At 45.4% G+C, this 19,748-nt stretch overlaps 1 protein-coding gene across 1 annotated transcript in view; it reads left to right on the plus strand.

Annotated features, from left to right (window-relative positions):
- The window catches only part of RALGPS1 (Ral GEF with PH domain and SH3 binding motif 1), a 1,636,862-nt gene that overhangs the window by 467,147 nt on the left and 1,149,967 nt on the right, over positions 1-19,748 (plus strand). The window contains exon 7 of the mRNA XM_078646110.1: positions 6,487-6,576. Within this exon, the coding sequence (XP_078502236.1) occupies positions 6,487-6,576 (90 nt within the window). The remainder of the gene's footprint in view (positions 1-6,486; positions 6,577-19,748) is intronic.

Consider the following 19,748-nt stretch of genomic DNA (forward strand, 5'->3'; position numbering starts at 1 on the left):
TTCAAGTCGACGAAGGCCACATATATGTGGGAGCTCCTTATCATAGTGTATTTCCAGACTAAACATAAAAATCTAAAAACCTGGTCCACTGTGCTTATTTTAGCTTTAAAACCAGCCTGGTACCTCGTAAAAATGGAGTGATCATCGATCCATGAGGCAAGTCGGCTAAGAACTTGACAGGCGAAGATTTTTTGTAACACATCAATCAAGCTGATAGGACGATAGTGCGCTGGGTTCGACCTATCACCCTTTTTGAATAATGTTACAATCTTCGCCCCCTTCCATGTTTCAGGGACAGGGGCACCGCTAGCAATTTCGTTGGATAGTAAATTAATGTAGGGAGCCCAGATAAAGTCCTCGTGCTTCCAGAGGTCCCCTGGTATTCTGTCCGGACCAGGGGCCTTTCCAGGCTTAACTGCTTTAATTGCTGAAATCGTTTCATTCAGAGTGAATACAAGAGGGGGTTCTTGTAATGCCATCTCTAGGGACGTGTTAGTCTGGTCTTCGCTATCACCTGAATCGGCACTGGCATATAATAGGGAAAAATGCCTAACCCAAGTACTCTCTTCGAGGAATCTATCTTTGGTGTCTATTGCCCCTTTGGTACCACTGGCAATAAGGCTCCAGAAGGAGGTCTGGTCCTTGCGCTTACAAGCATCTAGCAGGTCAGACCATACCCTCTCGTCCCATTCTTTTTTGGCCAAAAGTAGACATCTTTTGTACTGGGCTCTTTTGGTTTTAACATTGTCTGATATGTTTCCCCTGACTGCAGTAATTAGTTCCGATTTGGCTCTCCGGCAATCCTGGTTATACCAAGAGTTACCCGGTGTTTTACATTTATGGGTGGTATTTGATCTTTTTACCACTCTAGTCAAGATCTCACTAAGCTGGCCAATTAAATGGTCATGAGATTCTATCAGACAAGGGCTATGGTTTCCTGACCTATTCTCCGTCAGGGGGGACATATGTCTAACAAAGACATGGTAGATCTGACTAACAATATTTACATTTCCTAAGACTGCTGGCCATTTTAGGGACCTGCGATTGTTTGCTTCTAGAAGGCCTTGTGATAGGAAATGTTGTCTAACTTTCTTATTGGTAGGATTAATAAACAGGTTCTGCATAGAAAGAGTCAAAGGGTAATGATCACTCTCCATGCGAACATCCACCTTCAGGTCCACTACCCTAGGCCATAAGTGTTTAGAAATCATGAGGTAATCTAAATGACTCGAACAATCCCCTCTGATAAACGTTGGATTACTAGAGCAGTCTGAAGGCAGTCGCCCATTGCATGCACGCAGCCCATGCTCAAATGTTAAGCGCAGTAATTGTAGGGCACTCACAGTGCAGGCTACTTTATATGTAGTGTCAACCAAGGGTATATTATTGGCACTGTCCTCGTCTTTATAGATGTCTTCGAGACCTACTATCGGCTCGAAACTTCTATTAAAGTCGCCACCTACAATTACCGTTGCATTCTGGTCTAACCCTGCCATGATGTTACCTAGGTGGGTTATGACTGGCGATTCTTTGCATGCTTGATGAGGTCTGTTATAGACATTGATCACATAGATGATCTTTCCCTTAGGCTTCCTTAGTTCGATCATCAGGAGGTCAGGGTTGTTAGTTTCTATCTGCTTATAGCTTATCCCCCCTGTAATTTTTACCCATATTGTTAAACCACCAGACGGTCTGCCTCCATTAGTGTTTATTGCAGGAATAAAGAAAGACTTATAATCGACCTTAAAGTGATTCTCTAACCCCCAGGTTTCCTGGAACAGGATGAGGACCCCATTATCAAGATATTGATGCCAATCTGGATCGGATAGATTTTTTCTCAGCCCTGCAATATTCCAACAGATTATTTTATCTATTTCTAGAAGTTCATAGTCTGCCTGTACATAGGGTTGTCTAATAATCTCAAGGGAATCAGTGTCCAATGTTCGAATCACGTCATTTTGTATAGTGGAACAGTCGGATATCGATTTTCCCATGCAAACCAATGCATTTTTGTTGGGCTCAGCTTCGGAGTTATCCCTAGCAATTGTATCCCCTTCTTCAATAGAATGTCCACACACCATGACTCAATCACAGTCGTTGAGGCCAGCCAAAACCCCAAACCTGTTGGTGGTACTAACTCCACAGTTGTGTGACGGAGCTACTAACCCCCATCCATTTATAGCTGGGTTCCATCTGGACACTGGGGTATTGGGGTAAGGCAAGTTCAGCTGGTCACCTAGCCATCCTCCAACGTAGTTGTCATTTCGTGTTGGCGCATACATATTAACATGATTGTACAAACCCCGTCTGTTCACCATGTTCCAATTTGGCCCTTGGGTAGTCAGACAGGGCGTTTTTTGATGGTCGCCTAGCCATGCACCAACCCTATTGCTGGGATCAAAATGCATCTGTCCCCCACCCCATCTTTTGTTTCTTGCCATCCATGGTGACTTCAGGGCATTTTGTTTTGAGACTTTTTTCAATTCGTTATAGAAGATTTCCAATGTAAGGGGGATTATGGTGCCACTTCTTCGTTGGGGGGGTAGAATGTTCGGCAAAATATTCGAACGCGTGGCTGAGTTATGGAAATTTAGCACAACACAGTCACCCTTCCATTTTTTGGAATTGTTCCCAATCCAAGTAACCCTCCTTGCCGTTTTGACTTCATCAGCTAACTGCTGTTCTCCCCCCTGTGCCATCCTCATATTGGTTGAGAGCCAATGTAGTGCCTTGCTTGTTAGAGATGAAGTTGATTCTGTGTGGTCAGGTGATAGAGTGGGGACATTTGCTAGTACTAAAATCAGAGGCGCAGCTTCAAGTACAAATTGTGAAGAATCACTCTCAAGGCTATAGGGAGCTGGTGCAAGCGGTGGGTCTATAGGTACCTCTTTTTCTGGTTCTTGGATGGTAGGTCCATTTTGTGAATTCTCAGTCTCTATTGGAGGTGCGTCTGATTCTATCCCACCCATACTGTGTATCTCTTGGCAGACCAGCTGCTTTGTAACACTCTTTGAGACAATACCTATTGCGTCAGTTAATGTGTCTTGAGTACTTCCCAATTTTTTTATTACTGCAGTAAGTTTGTCAATTTTGCTGATCAGAGGCTTGATAAATGTCTGGATTTTCACCTCTAACAGCTCTGAGATTTTGGACAGTAGAGCTTCATCCAGTAGCTCCCTAGTATTTTCCTCATACTCCCGGCATTTGTTTTTAGATTTTGGTGATGGGGTAGGTTTATTCTTCCCTGGCCTCCCCCCCCCCGCGATTTTTTTGCATCTTACGGCACGCTCTTACTGCCCTTGTTGCCCTCTTTACAGACGGTGCTTCTTCCATCACATTGTCAGTAAGTATGTCCACATCAGTGTCCGTGTGAATCTCCATGTCGGCCCCATTAGTGCCACTTATGTCCATACTTGCATTGTCTGTGGAGTCAGTTTCGCCAGTAATGATAATAGCGTCTTGTTGTATAGCATCAAATGTTTGTGGGGTAGCAGAGGGGCTCATGGAGGGGAGGGTAGGAGACTGATATAGGCCCAATGATTGTCTACGATCGCTATTTATCTTGCTTACCACCTGGACGAGATAGCTGTCCATGGTGTTCTTAGGTGTATCCGGTGCCTTGGGAATGTTCTTTTTAGACATAATTGTGAAGCAAATAGATTCTTTCTTGTGACTATGTAAAGGAAAAAGTGAAGAGACACTTGAAATAAGAAGGTCTTACTTCGATAACAGAACTGGTGGCGCTTTTCTCTTCTTCCTTTTTAGGTGATATGTTGACAGTTTGTAGACTTTTCTTGGCACATTCCCTGCAAAACCAGGCCGTAATAGATATAAAGGGGGTGGCCTGGCCTAGCCTCCTCTGGCCTCTGAGGGCCACAGAGGGCCCGCCCTTTGCCCGGGCTTCGCTCCGGGCGTCCCGCGAGGCGGTGGTGACGCTGCTTTTATGCGCCTCCTGGCGCTTCCACTGCACGCGGACCCCAGCAGGGCTTCTGGGGATCGTAGTCCCGCCCCTCGCCGGTCTCCGCTCGGCGGCTCCCGCTGTAGGTGGTGAAAGCGGTAGAGCGGCGGGAGACTGGCGGGCGGGTCCGCGGAGGGCTGGACAGTCAGTATTTTACCAGTGCAGGAGCACAGCGAGAGTCCTCAAAAAGTAGCTGGACACAGGAAACAGACAAGAAACCCACAAGCAATGGTGGTGACGCTGCTTTTATGCGCCTCCTGGCGCTTCCACTGCACGCGGACCCCAGCAGTGCTTCTGGGGATCGTAGTCCCGCCCCTCGCCGGTCTCCGCTCGGCGGCTCCCGCTGTAGGTGGTGAAAGCGATAGAGCGGCGGGAGACTGGCGGGCGGGTCCGCGGAGGGCTGGACAGTCAGTATTTTACCAGTGCAGGAGCACAGCGAGAGTCCTCAAAAAGTAGCTGGACACAGGAAACAGACAAGAAACCCACAAGCAATGGTGGTGACGCTGCTTTTATGCGCCTCCTGGCGCTTCCACTGCACGCGGACCCCAGCAGGGCTTCTGGGGATCGTAGTCCCGCCCCTCGCCGGTCTCCGCTCGGCGGCTCCCGCTGTAGGTGGTGAAAGCGGTAGAGCGGCGGGAGACTGGCGGGCGGGTCCGCGGAGGGCTGGACAGTCAGTATTTTACCAGTGCAGGAGCACAGCGAGAGTCCTCAAAAAGTAGCTGGACACAGGAAACAGACAAGAAACCCACAAGCAATGGTGGTGACGCTGCTTTTATGCGCCTCCTGGCGCTTCCACTGCACGCGGACCCCAGCAGTGCTTCTGGGGATCGTAGTCCCGCCCCTCGCCGGTCTCCGCTCGGCGGCTCCCGCTGTAGGTGGTGAAAGCGATAGAGCGGCGGGAGACTGGCGGGCGGGTCCGCGGAGGGCTGGACAGTCAGTATTTTACCAGTGCAGGAGCACAGCGAGAGTCCTCAAAAAGTAGCTGGACACAGGAAACAGACAAGAAACCCACAAGCAATGGTGGTGACGCTGCTTTTATGCGCCTCCTGGCGCTTCCACTGCACGCGGACCCCAGCAGGGCTTCTGGGGATCGTAGTCCCGCCCCTCGCCGGTCTCCGCTCAGCGGCTCCCGCTGTAGGTGGTGAAAGCGGTAGAGCGGCGGGAGACTGTCGGGCGGGTCCGCGGAGGGCTGGACAGTCAGTATTTTACCAGTGCAGGAGCACAGCGAGAGTCCTCAAAAAGTAGCTGGACACAGGAAACAGACAAGAAACCCACAAGCAATGGTGGTGACGCTGCTTTTATGCGCCTCCTGGCGCTTCCACTGCACGCGGACCCCAGCAGGGCTTCTGGGGATCGTAGTCCCGCCCCTCGCCGGTCTCCGCTCGGCGGCTCCCGCTGTAGGTGGTGAAAGCGGTAGAGCGGCGGGAGACTGGCGGGCGGGTCCGCGGAGGGCTGGACAGTCAGTATTTTACCAGTGCAGGAGCACAGCGAGAGTCCTCAAAAAGTAGCTGGACACAGGAAACAGACAAGAAAAGTGGGGCATTTCAAAAGCTGCCCTTCACAAAAGTATTACTTTCATCAAAACAGTTTAAAAGATCCCTGGGGGGGCGATGCCGAGGGGGGTTTGCCAGAGTTCAGTGCCTGCTTTGTTCGTGGCCTCCTGGCACCGTTGCTGTGTGTGTACACACAGAAGCAGTGGCACACTGAGCTTTGGCCTGGCAAAGTACCATATCTCTGAAAACACTTCCAAGGGGTTGTGCTTACTGTTTTTTAGAAATTCTAAAACACCTATGAATAATTAAATCAATCTCAGTGCCATAAATACCAAAAGAGAGTTGTGTATATTTTAAAAAAATCTTCTCCTTCGCCTCCATATCAAACAACTTCTAAACCCATTACAGCACCAACCTTGCTTAACAAGAAAAAAAGTGAAATTTGTATTCTGCTCACACCCCTACACAAGGGTCGTGCTGCAGAAAGGCCGTGCAGCAGTTGTGTTACTGCACCAACATGAATGGCCACCAGAAGTTACTAGATTATGCAATTTGGCCTCCAAAAAGATCTTGTTGTCAGGACACAGAGTTCCTCCTGGCAAAATGTAATTTTTACTTGGGGTTCTCAAAATACGTGCACCAGAGCGCCTACGCTCATATGAAGTTCCAACAGATATCTTTACTAGACATGAAGCAAAATGGACAACAGGCAGCACACTCTCCCATCAAGAAAGACACTATGTAAATTGGATTTAGTGCCACACAGTATTGAGCACTTACACTCAGACACTGAGAGGCACTTTTCTCTATTGTCTGTACTCTCAGGAAGACACTTTCTCTAGTTATCATGTGCAGCAATAACCCCTTTCACTCGATGGTATCCTTGTTTATATTTCATCTTAGAGGGTATTCTGTCTGTGCGTGTCTCAAATTGGGGTGATACTAACTTGAGTTGATTCTATACATATTTTAAGTATATGAAATTTTGAGTGATTTTATTACTATGTTCAATGTTTATTTTTACTCTTACTCCAGGTCAGTTTTTGGGTTGTGCGAGAAATTTTGACAGCACAAACTTTGAAAATAAGGGCTGAAATCTTAAGCCATTTCGTGAAGATAGCTAAGGTAAGAGAATTTAATGCAAGTGTCACAACTTATCGCAATAATGTGAACTAAATGATACTTTTGCAATGTCTTTAAAGTATTTAAACATAACTAAATAGTTAACCAGCAATACAAACGTATTCACTAAGTGATAAACATTGATATTTTTAAAGTTTTTTTCTCTCTGTCTCTGTTAAATTCTATCCTTTTCTAAATAATTAAAATAATGTTAAGATTATTTGTGTAGTTTACGACGACCTTGTGTCTTGCACGTTTTCCTTGTAGCTGGTCTGGGGATGAACCTTCTATTTCTTCGGTCATGGATAGAGGTCATGTCTCTAGAAGATGTTTTCGAATTAAGAGGAACTAAGGTTCATAGAAATTTCACCACCCAAATTTGATTACTGGCTAAACACTACATCTTATTTAATTAATTAAATTATGTGTGGTTCGCGGTAGCTCAACTTTTTACATTTACCCTCTCACTAGTAAGTGTAATGAAAAATGCTTTATGCATTCAATCTTGGGAAGGTAGATTTAGGCCTTGAACCATGTCCATCTCAAACGGCAAAAATATAGAGAATTCAAACAAAACCCAAATCCTCCTAAAATATTAGTGATTTAATTTAGTTGAGGACCATTTTACCCTGTTCTACTCATACCAAGCTATTAACTGGACATTAGCCAGCCCCATTTGCTCTATTAAAAGTAGTGACCCCATTTGATTGGATATCACTGTGCACACCTATTATCTTTGAACCAATGGAAACCCATCAGCATCCTCTTTTCATTGGTAGATACCCCAGACTATGACAGTTTGGGATAACTCTAAGAACATAGCACCTGGTGAAAGGGACTTCCATCCAAGAGTGGCATGGCTTGTATGTTGGATCTACCCATAAAAACGGAACAAGCGTCGATTAGTTGCCTCCGCAGCAGGTGGGGGACCAGTCCTCGCAGAGCAGGAACGCCAGTGAACTCCTCCCTCAGAGATCAATGTCTAACATGCCAACTGTGGATCACTAAAGTAATCTGGAGTCCTAAGGGATTTTAAAAGCTAGTTGTTCCAATGAATATTGTGTAGTCTTGCTGGATTTTGTTTGTAAAAGTTCCCCGGAGGTGAGGTTTCAATGTGACTGAAAATACGGTCTCTGCTCACTAAATGTCCCTTTCGTATGTATTCACACCTGAAGACTTTATTGGCTAGTGGTTCCCAGCCAACCAGAACCAATACTCCAATTTATTTTATGGTTCAAAAATCTTCAAGGAAAACTTCGTAAGGTACTTATCTTACTTGGTTTCTTTGTATTTCATGTAGATAGAGTTAGTTATGGGCCAATTAAGTAAGAATATTTTCTCTGCCTGAATTGAAGGCAATGAGTAACTTAAATCAAGAGTTTAAGTTAGCACAGGAAAAGACTACATTTTAGTTAATAGCAAAGTTTCTATTATATAAACAAGTTTCAGATATTTGAACAGAATGTATAGATTTATCTAATCCTCAAGCACTTTATGAGGGAAACCAATTATATTTCCATTGCTCCATACCCAATGGCACTTATATTTTATACAACCCAGGCTCTTACAAGTATTTCCTAGTGATCAAGTTGAAGTCACATTTTATTTTTGCTAATCTGGTTGCAGATATGCTTGTGTAAGCCAAATTAGTGTCCTTAATTGATTTCCTGTGTGATACACTTGAAGAGATTGGCATAGATAGCGTGATGCAAGGAGGCGCGACCCGACTTTCATTTGGTATAATATACATTATTGCCAGTTTAGTATGGTTGGTGGACTAACTTTGTGAAAATATTGAGTAGACATTAAAGGTAGAGCAACACTTGATGACCATAAAGACATTTAAAAGAAAACACATAGTGCCACCTCTATTAATGGATACGTAAAGAAGCGAAGGAAAATAGGATTATGAGGTGGAACCCATGCAGTTTGAGAGTATCCAGGTCCATTTTCTATAGCTTAGAAGAGTAGATATAAAAAATATTGCTTCTGTGGGAAGCAAAAGGGCACTTTGTAAAATCTTGTCATTCGGTAATCAGAAAGCAACAAGACTCATAACAAAGTAGGCGCATCCATTGAGCCTGGGAAAGGACATAGTCCTACCTTGTGATGGTGTGTCTGAAGATTTTATCTTTAACTTGAAATTCGACATTTGATACTGGCACAGACAATCTGTATAGGAACAACAGATTACACCAGAAGAAAATAATATTTTGAAAATGTAGGATCTGCTTGGAAGGTGCAGAGTTGAACCCTGCTCTAAGCTCTCCTCAAACTGGTAAGAAAAGTTATCATCCCAAAATTAGTTTAAAGGTGGACTTATAAAATGCAAATCTTGCTCTATTGTAAATGAGAACTTTTCAAAATGGGGAAGGAAAGAAAAATGAATTAGTCTGGAAAAAGCAGGACTGGTATTCCCAGGGGATGGAGTGGAATGACGATGGTTGAAGGATCTGGCGGGTGCAGGATGTACAGAGGGAATGATCAGTGAGGAAACAGCAGATGAGGAATTCCCTGGTGAATCAGGGAAACAGACCTAAGAGTATTAAAAAAGGAGGGTTTGGGCCTGGAAAAAGGATTATTTTGCCAAATCAAATTGCCTGTTTGCCTACCTAGGCTGCAAGGGCAAGCCTGGAGACATGCTTTGCAACGCAATTCAATTCAATTCAAAAAGTCTTTAATGCGATTATTCATCTTAAAAGACAGGAATTTAAAATAAAATACATGATACAGCTGGGTGCTTTGCATTTAGTGGTAGTACAGTCGGGAAACATTGGTTACATTGCAGTGTTTACACCGCAATATCTTTACAACGCAGGTATTACACCGAAAGTCATTACAATGACTTGCAGTAGATGGCGCTCTAACCTAAGGAACAATATGAGTTACCATTCCAACACCTTCCCTACTGTACGTAGACTGGAGTTGGAATAGTAAATCATACTATTCCTTGGTCCAGGGCCCTCCAACGCAAGTCGTTGTAATGACTTGCATTGCAATGCCTGCGTTGTAAAGGTATCGCGGTGTAAACACCGCGATGTAACGTCATATATTTGGTACAGTCTACTAGTGACATTTAACGTGCAGGCCCTGGCTAAACGTACATAACATTGACTGGAGTGTTATATGTAAGTTAAATATGCCAGTCAGGAATGTAGCCAATTTTGCTGAGTTTTAGGGGTCAGAGCACACGCACTGGATATGGGTTACAGTGCCCCAAAAAGAGTTACAGGCATCAACCAGGGTTCCTAAGATAGAGGGTCAGGTTGTCCGCATGTACCAATATTTGAACATGCCTGGCCCGCCAGTGTATCTTTACATATTATCCGAGTAATTCTGATGGAGCTTAGCCACAAGATGCTCCAGTGCTAGTGCAAAAATGATCGGGAAACTGCTTTGGATGCATAGATGATACTATTGATTTGGCCTCTGCAGTAAATTCCATTCTGCTCGCGGGATTTGTGTAATTTTGCTTTCTGCGCAGAACGCGGAATTGCCAAAAATTCCGTGATCCGCAGCATTTTTTGCTTGTTCACGCTTTCAAAATGCGTGTTAGCGAGATATTTCTCCCGAGCATGCAAACAGCGTTCACGAACAGGAAAAAAGCATCGCAAACGGGCGGAACAAGCAATTCCGCATGTTTGCAGAACTTTTGTGTGCTTGCGGAGATTTTTTTCCGTTTCCCGGAGCTTTGCGTAGCGCGACTATGCAAATTTCACCCACCCCTACTATTGATCCGGACTCAGGCTGTGAGCCGGGAGTAAAGTAGACAATCCAATCCACAATTGACTGGGGCATCCTCCAGCAAAATAGGGAAGAGATATCTCTCCTCCTAGAAATCTAATGCCTTTGAGGCTTCGAGAGAGACAGCAGTGGCATCTAGTGCCAGATTAAGGTCTTGCATAAGTGTGGGTACACAGATTATAAGCCCTGAACTGACTCAGGACAAAGCCTGATTGATCAGGCTGGACTAAATCAGGTTTAAGGAGAGACGGGTGGTTGGCAATCGTTTTGACAAGAATTTTGTTATCATAATTCCAGTAGCAATAGTGGGCAATAGGATTCACATTAATGCACCGGCTTCTCTGGTTTGGGCAGAGAAACTTGAACCGCCTCAGAGCACAATGGGTGAATAATTCCTTAAGTACTTCTATGTCAAGCTGCAAGTATGCCTGCATCTCTTAGAAAGCCCTCGGGTCTGCGGATGGATAGCAATACTTTGGCACTTCCCTCTAACAATCAGTCCCAGTGTCTCCCTACCCAAATACTCAGTACTCTTTATTCCTTCCCTCCTATGGTTTTCCATGGAGAGGGCAGGAGTAACTCCTGTGCAGCTTCTCGTATCATTATCCCAGAATACTAACAATGCTTCTGCTATAGGAGCACAAGGAAGACATCCAGATGTTGCCATTTTTATTTCCTTACCTACCTGAATTGTACCAGGGCAGGTGCCTTGCAGTTCCATCCATTGCACATAGTTCTGTAGTTTTTCAGAGTAAAAACTGCCACTTCTCTGTTTTGTTTGTCTGTAATGTCTACTTAAACTTACAAGTTGAGAAAAAAAATGTTGTGCTCTTGCACACACACATACACACACTGTCTCTCTCTTTTTCCCTCTCTCTTTTTCTCTCTAAAGAGATAGATATCTCATGTTGGAATACAATCAGATCTGGTTAGTATGTAACAGTTATGTATTTTAAAAGCCCGTCACTCATGACTATGGGTACTATGAAATATTAATAACAAACACATTGTGGTGAACTTGGAAGCCAAGAGGAAGTTCTTCCTCACATTTGGAAATTGAAACATGCTGGGCTTTTGCTGTAAAGAGCTCTTTGAGATGTCTACTGCCACACGTTGTTGTCATGGACGGATACCTCAAATACTAGATTCCTTTGTTTGATACTCTGCAACCTTAATTCAAGACTAGAAACAAGAAGACATAATGTCCTACTATAGGTATCTTCTGCCTGCCAGAGGAATATTTAAAGATATTTTGTTTACTCTGTTTAAATCCCTCCCCAATTGAACTTTCTCTCAATAACTGAGCAAATGAGTTCCCCATCCAGGATGACATGGAATGGAATGGGCTTTGCCTTGAATGGGCTTTGCCTTGAATGATCATGCTCCGCAAGATCTACAGGTAGATCCCGGCAGATACAAGAAGAACAGTCACCCAGGCCCTCGTCAGCAGCAGACTCGACTACGGAAACGCCCTCTACGCAGGAGCCCCGACCAGGTTCATGAAACGACTGCAACGCATCCAAAATGCCTCAGCACGACTGATCCTTGATGTCCCACGCCACAGCCACATCACCCCCCACCTGAGAAACCTGCACTGGCTGCCCGTCAACAAGAGGATATCCTTCAAGCTCCTCATCTACGCACACAAGGCACTCCACGAGACCGGCCCAGCCTACCTCACCAGACCACTTTCCTTTTACATCCCTAACCGCCAGCTCTGCTCCGCCGACCTCGCACACGCCACCGTCCCGCGCATCCGAAGAACAACCACTGGCAGGAGATCCTTCTCCCACCTCGCCGCCAAGACCTGGAATACCCACCCACTGAGCCTACGGCAGACCCAACACCTGCTGACCTTCAGCAGACTTCTCAAGACCTGACTGTTCGATAAGTAGAGGCCCACCCTCCCCAGCGCCTTGAGACCCTCACGGGTATGTAGCGCCTCTACAAATGGTTGATTGATTGATTGATTGATTGATTGAATAACTGGACTATCGGGAAACTGTATTCATGATGACTGGGTGCTTAGACGGTTCTGCAACAAGAGGGTGCAGAATAGTTTAGTAGTGGAATTATAAAATGTAAATCTTGCTCTATTGTAAATGAGAACTTTACAAAACAGTGGAGGAAAGGAGATTGGATTCGATGGGAAACAACAAACAAGGGATTACCAGGGGAGGCAGTGGGATAACAAGAGGTGGAGAATCTGGCAGGTGCAGCAAGAACAGAAGGAATGATCAGCGAGGAAAAGGCAGATGAGGAATTCCCCGTGGAATCAGTGGGACAGACTTAAAAGTATTAAAAAGGAGGGTTTTTAGGGCCTGGCAAAAGGCTTATTTTGCCAAATCGAATTGGCAGTTGTAAAACTGCCTACCCATGCTGCAGGGGCAAACCTGGAGATATGCTTTGCATTCAGTGGTGGCACAATATGGGAACAGTCTACTGGGAACATATAACGTGCAGGCCTTGGCTAAACGTATATAACATTGACTGTGAAGTCTTATAGGTAAGTTAAAAATGCTAATTAGGAGTGCAGAGAATTGTTTTTAAGGGAACCGGGTTGGGTGGAATCTTTCCTGAACCTGAGGAGTAGGACTGAGTTTGGTAAAAGGTTTGAACCTGAAACATTTTCCATAATGAATTCAATGATAACCTGGACTTTTGGTGTTAAATTGCTGTATCAATGGGTTACCTCCAAATCATCCTTCTCTCAGTCCACTGGTTTTTTTTCACAGTACCCTTCCCTCACCATCTTTCCCCTACTTCCTCACTCGCTATTGTTTTTTAGGTGAGACAGCAACTCTCTTCCTTTTACCCATTTTTAAGATAGTATATTCCCAGCTGGCCATTTTTCCTTTTTTGGTTATAATCTCATGCATTCCCTCATTCCTCTACTTCTCCCTGTCTCCAACTTGATTCTGGTAACTTGTATCAACTTATCTCTTTTCACAGAATTCCTTATGGAGATGCAAATGATTTTTTTTATAAAAAAATTTTTTAATACTTAATTTAGAAAAAGGACCAGGCTACAATTCTATGCGTTTTCAACTAAAAACGATTTATATCCTCTTTTTCTCTGCAATGGGTTTCTATTATTTTGTTTTCCTATGAATTTATTTACTGCTTATTTTACACTAAATGAACTCATGCACACTTTTTTCTCTGCAGGTTTACCTTTTGTAGAACTTTTCTTCGCCTATTGACGTTTTTTTTGCAACTTTACCCTTTAAAGAGCTTTTAGAAAACCACAATGCTATTGTTCAGTAAAAGAAAAGAAAAACACATCAGAAAACCTCAATAAAAAATCATATGTTTTACCAAGCAGGTAAGACATCTGGGAGCCTGCTTCCTTCGGCAATTTGATGGCCAACCGGCTAGTGTTAGGGATCCGCCAAACAAACAAGGAATAGTCACCAAAAGTACTTCCACCAACTGAGTGGGACCCCCTGAACTATGCAATGCTAGACAGCCTGGCAGGTTATGTTGGATCAGTGATCATTCTTTTTGATTTCTCAGAGATGAAGATCCAATTCTCTGATATAAAAAAGCAATGCCTCTGAAGTGCTACTAATGTCCTCTTGGGGGCACTGTTGCTATAAGGTGTGAGCCATCTGATGCTGTGCAGCTGGCCTTCCTGTGGTGGCATGCAGATCATCTGCACAGGGGCTCCCGACGGTAGCAATGGCCAAGGCATCACCATCAGAAAGGAAGTGGATTCTCCACTTTTAAATGAGACTGGAAAATGGAGGACACCGGCCGCGACATCTGCAGCTCTTTATGAGGTCTTCACTATTGTCTGTGAATTATATTTCTCTACATTTAGCAAAGAATATACGTGACTTAACTTGTGAGAAAAGGACAAATGTTCTCACAAATTGAGCAAAGTGAAATGTTGTAAGCTTCACAAAGGTGTGTAGTTTTCTATAGAACTTCGCAAAGGTTCCAAAAATGACTTTGCACGCTCCTTGTACCCACTAGAGCACGGATGATTACATAGCAGGTCTTTATAGATAAATGTCAATTATTGACTCTAATGGTAAGGGTACCTGATACATATTTAGACTTTTCTTGCACCTTGGCATACTCGGTACCAGCCGTGGCCCATGCAGCTAAGAGTGGTGGGGCCAGGTGAGGGGGGATTTCGATGGACGATGTTGAGGGAAAATTAAATAAATAATTAATTTACCCTCCTCATCATCTGCCGAAATCCCCCCTCACCCGGCTCAACCACCCCACCGCTCTTACCTGCACGGGCAGCAGCTTCTCGGTACTCAAAGGACCATCCACAAGCTTGGAGGTATGATTTCATCAGAGTGAGGTGGGTAATAAGGATACATCATTTCATTTCTGAAGAAACTACCACATCCAATCAATCAATCATTTGTAAAGCGCACTACATACCAGCGAGAGTCTCAAGGCGCTGGGGAGGGGGCATTACTGCTCGAACAGCCAGGTCTTGAGTATCCCCCTGAAGGTCAGTAGGTCTTGGGTCTGTCGTTGGCTCAGTGGGGGGGTGTTCCATGTCTTGGCGGCGAGGTGGGAGAAGGATACCCCGCCGGTGGTTGTTCTTCGGATGCGTGGGACGGTGGCGAGTGAGAGGTCGGCGGAGCGTAGCTGGCGGTTGGGGATGTAGGAGAGCCGTCTGTTTAGGTAGGCTGGGCCGGTCTTGTGGAGTGCTTTGTGTAGGTGGATGAGGAGCTTGAAGGATATCCTGTTGTTGACGGGGAGGTAGTGCAGGTTTCTCAAGTGGGGGGTGATGTGGCCGTGTCGTGGTACGTTGAGGATCAGTCGTGCCGAGGCATTTTGGATGTGTTGTAGTCGTTTGATGAGCTTGGTCGGGGCTCCAGCGTAGAGGGCGTTTCTGTAGTCGAGTCTGCTGCTGACGAGGGCCTGGGTGACTGTCTTTCTTGTATCAGTCGGGATCCAGAGGAGTTGTCACGTGTTGCCACTGCTATTGTCGAAGAAATTCCGCCTGTGCATTGTCTTCTAGTTTTAGCAATTCTTCCAGAATTTAGAGGATATTTCATTAACACCCAACTGTAAATATGCCCATATATTATCTTAGAATTGAATATTGCACTTAAAAAGTATAAATATTTTACATATACACACATGCGCGTGCACACACATGCACAAACTCTTCTGCCCATGCACAACAGCACAACACACACACTTTTCATCAATACCCCCAGTGGCCCAGTCTTTATACAGTAAGCTTGGGCACATAATCCCTTTCTATAGAACTGAATTTGCCTAGACGCTTTTACATATACACAAAATGAATCAGAAAAACAGGTTTTTAATTTTTGTCGAGGTTGCAGGAGCTGCTTAGGCTCCAGGAGACAAGTGCTAACAGGAGTGTGGAGACCGGCTCAGCTGAGATATGAAGTGTTGAATGTGCGGCTCCCTGGTTTTTCCTGCATTAGTGCTTAGAGGTGGCCTGTACATGGGTGGCTGGAAGGTGGCTTGGAAAGGATGCAGGCTTTGTAAATGTTTGCATGCTGTCCTTGTGGTTCTGGATGTATAAAGTGAGTGGAATATTCCTCACGTGCTCAGTCCACAAGCCCCTGTGGTCTCTCGCCTCAAAACCACTATGGATGTGGGCGGGCCGCACATGCTGGACTGCTACAGCGGATGGAAACAACTTTACATGTACAGTCGAGGGCCACTGGGAGATGTAGATGCTTTGACTTTGCAAATAGAACCATGTGCTTTCTTTTAATATTTTAATTGCCAAATATATATATACCTTTGCATAAGCATTTTGTTGCCTTGCAGTGATTTCTCCCTGTATCACCCTTTGCAGCCACTGACCACCAAGGTAGATGCAGAGAAGTGGAATCTATTTTCCATTTAAAATAAATTGACAAGTCAGCCAGAGGTGCTTTCATGTTCCACCGTGGTTATGTTTGTGGGGAGCTAATGATCTGGGGCTGAGTTTAGGAACCTCATAAATATTGCTACAGAGGAACATTTATAGTTGTTTGACGGTAATTACCTTTCGGTTTGTGGAACAAGTATTAAAGACGATATTAACATCCTTAGTTGGTTTTATTGGTTAAAAATAAATGATACAGGTGTTTAATCTTGAAATAACAGCAGCAGCATGGACTGGCTCACAGAAAAAAAGACTTTAAAAGGGCCTGTTTCAGGGAACAGCATGCTAAGCGCTGCCTGGCGCGCCTCAAGCCTTAGAACCATAAATTGTGGCTAACACATGCAGACATCTAAAGCTTAGACTTGCAGTTTCACAAATTATCCGAGCTTTAACCCGTTGCGTGCGTGCGTGCGTCGGCCAACGGCCGTCGCGAGCACTACCTCCGTAGTGCTGCATATGTCGGTTGGCCGACGCGGCCCCGCCCGCTCACGGAAATGTACGCCCGGCAGCGGATTCTACGCCGCGGTAAAGGCGTTAACTTGCACCCAGTAGGAAGCTCTTCTGGAGGCAGAGACATTTTTTTTCTGAAATCTCGAAAGATCAGTCTAAGGGGGTCAATATTGTGTACCGTTTGCAATTTATGCAATAAAAGGCCAGAAAGTTCTCAAAAAGGGATAACTGTAAAACAATCTTCGTACAATTGCTCTGATTTGCCAGTTCAAGGACATGCCAGAATCACATTTATTAAATATAAATCAGAGGCGTAGCTAGAGCTTGTGACGCCCGGGGCTATCACTCAGATTGCCGCCCCTGAGGAGGGGGGTTGAGGGAGGGAGGGGTGCTGGGGAAAAAGGACCGGGAGACACCTAGTATTGACGCTAATAGTTACCTCGATCATGCAAGTTATATGCACATACACGACACGGGCCATGGCTACACAGTTTAATACACCGGTGACCGGCAGTACAAAGGAGAACACACAGACTACCACACTGCAGGATTTCAGGAAGGGCCTAAAAACATGGTTATTCGATTAACGTCCTTCATCAGCAGCACCGCCCCCACCCCCGATTAACGTCCCTCATCAGCAGCACCGCCCCCACCCCGAGCGCCTAGATGCTCTCACAGGTGATAAGTAGCGTGATGAGACCCAATCTGGAAAACAGTCTTCATCGCCTTCTTTTCTTTTTTTCCCCTCTCTATAGCAGTCATTTTGTTATTCTGTACGCAATTGGCAGGCACATTGCGCCGGTTTCGCAACAGATAATCTGACCCTACTACAATAACTCCCTTTGCTGAAATTTACAGAAACCTTTTGTTCGCAGTGGCGCAGCACGCACTGTCAAAGAGTGGTGCAGATCTGGGTCCAACAGTACGGTCAGCTTAGAAGGGCACTAGGTGCTTCAGTTTCTGGTTATTTTCAACAGTTTTAACATCTTAGAGAGTTTTGTTGCTCAAATTGGTGCAATTGCCAATATTTATATGTTTGCCCTGCCAATGCTTGATTTTGCTTGCAAGAATGTGTCACTCATAGTCATTGAAATGTCATTCATAATTTCACTGGAATTATGAAAATGTCACACAGCAATCTAAAACCTTGGCAGCTATGGAGCCCACTAGTCTCCCTTATGAGTTATGCTGCCGATCCTCAGCCAGCAGCCGACTTGCTCAGGCCTGGTCCAATAATACTCCCCCCCTCACCGCACCCGCCTACCTTGTTTGTGAAGGAGTGAGAGGAAGTTCAACTTGACAGAAAAGTTGTAGGCCTCCCATTCACCTGGACGTCTTGCAGGACTGGGGTAGAGGAGATACCAACACCCCCTCTATTGCTGGCAGCATTCCTTCATTGCCGTCAATATGCCGACTCAAAGGCGTCAGACCACCGGCCCCGCTCCTACCGCGCACGAGGGGCAGGGTGCTAGAAGAGGCGGCTGGCAGTGCGCGGGAGGTTGCATTTCATTTCGGTGAACCATTCGCGACTCGCGCACGCACCACACTACCACCGCTATACTAGGTGGTGGTGCGTGCAGCGTGCGTGCGTGTTCGTGTGTGCGTGGCAGCGTGAGGCAGCAGTTGCAAGCAAGTGAGCTTGCTTGCACTACAAACGGGTCCGCTCGGCGCACGCACGGCACTGGTGGCCCGTTGCTTTCACGGCCTTTATAATGTATTTGGGGACAGTGAGTGACCCCAAATAAATTATAAAAGCCGCGGCCGCAACGGGCCACCAGTGACGTGCGGCGGCCGCCCCCAAAACAGTACCGCCTGGGGCGGTCCGCCCCTCCCGCACCCCCGTAGCTACGCGGGTGATATAAATGTATCCATACGCGCCTTTAAACTGCCAGCCTATCCTCTATAACTCCCCATGCTGGACTCACTACTCATTTTATCCTGGAAAAGCAGAAAAAGAAGGCGGACTCCTCGCTAGATGTATTGTAGAAAATAACAGGAGAACAGAGAGAGCCAAGATAGGATGATTCTGCTACAATATGAATAATGTGTGTGTCTCCTTGTGGCAAACTTTAGATATTCAATCTTAATTTGTCTATAGGGGAAATCAACTGATTTTTCGGGCGTGTTTAGGGTTTGGATGCTTGCTGAACTAGTCCAAAGTTTGGAAGGGTGGTTTGTCAAGGCTTTTACAAAGATATATAAAAGCTTAAAAACTTTGATAGAAAAACAGACATTTGAGGTGAGCAGATCTAGAGTGTCGCTAGTGTTGAGAGTGCTCTAACAGGAGCTGCTTTCCACCTAAACTGAGATCTACCCAGAGTTCTCTCCTTCGTTTTTGCATAATTTATGCGTCACTCTATGCCTGAAAGGGTTTTGTTTTGAGATATATATATATATGTGTATATATATATATATATATATATATATATTTTATTTTTTTTAAAGAGTTTTATATAGCGCAAAATTGACCCAAAGGTATTGGGTATCAGAGCGCTTTACATAGCACCAGTTGCGTTTCTTGAGGACACCTCCATTTTTGTTAGACATGGGGAGATTAAGTGATTTGCCCAGAATCACAGGAGGTTGTGCGTCCTTGCCGAGACTCGAGCCCTGTTTCCCATGTTTGAGGTCGACAGCCTTAGCCGTTAGGCCAACTCCTCTCCACATATTATTTCTTTAACACCTTGACTGCGGCGCCGCAGCCGCGCCCTGTGCTGGACATTCCAGAACAGGGCGCGGTCGTGACGGAACCGTTCCGTCATCAGCACAGCTCAGCCGTGACTGATGACGGAACGGTTCCGTCACCAGCATCGAAGGGGTTAAATGTCCTTCAGTTTAGGAGAGACCTTTAAAGGGCTGTGAAGATCCTTTCAGGATGCCCTCTTCTCTGTGCTCCCCACTCTGCACAAGTATTCTGCATGGTGCAGTCCTCTGTATGGAGAACGCATGTTTGCGGCATTTGCATAGCCCAAACCTATCCAAACCGCCGTAGAGTGCTATAGAGGCTCAACTCAAGGATCCAATCAACAGGCGATTGGAGAGGGAGCTTGTTTGTGGGCGGTTATTGCACCATGAAGAGGTGTTGAAGTGATGAAGAGGTGAT

This window comes from Lissotriton helveticus, chromosome 5_1 (genome assembly GCF_964261635.1).
Source record: "Lissotriton helveticus chromosome 5_1, aLisHel1.1, whole genome shotgun sequence".
In the NCBI taxonomy this organism is placed as follows: domain Eukaryota; kingdom Metazoa; phylum Chordata; class Amphibia; order Caudata; family Salamandridae; genus Lissotriton; species Lissotriton helveticus.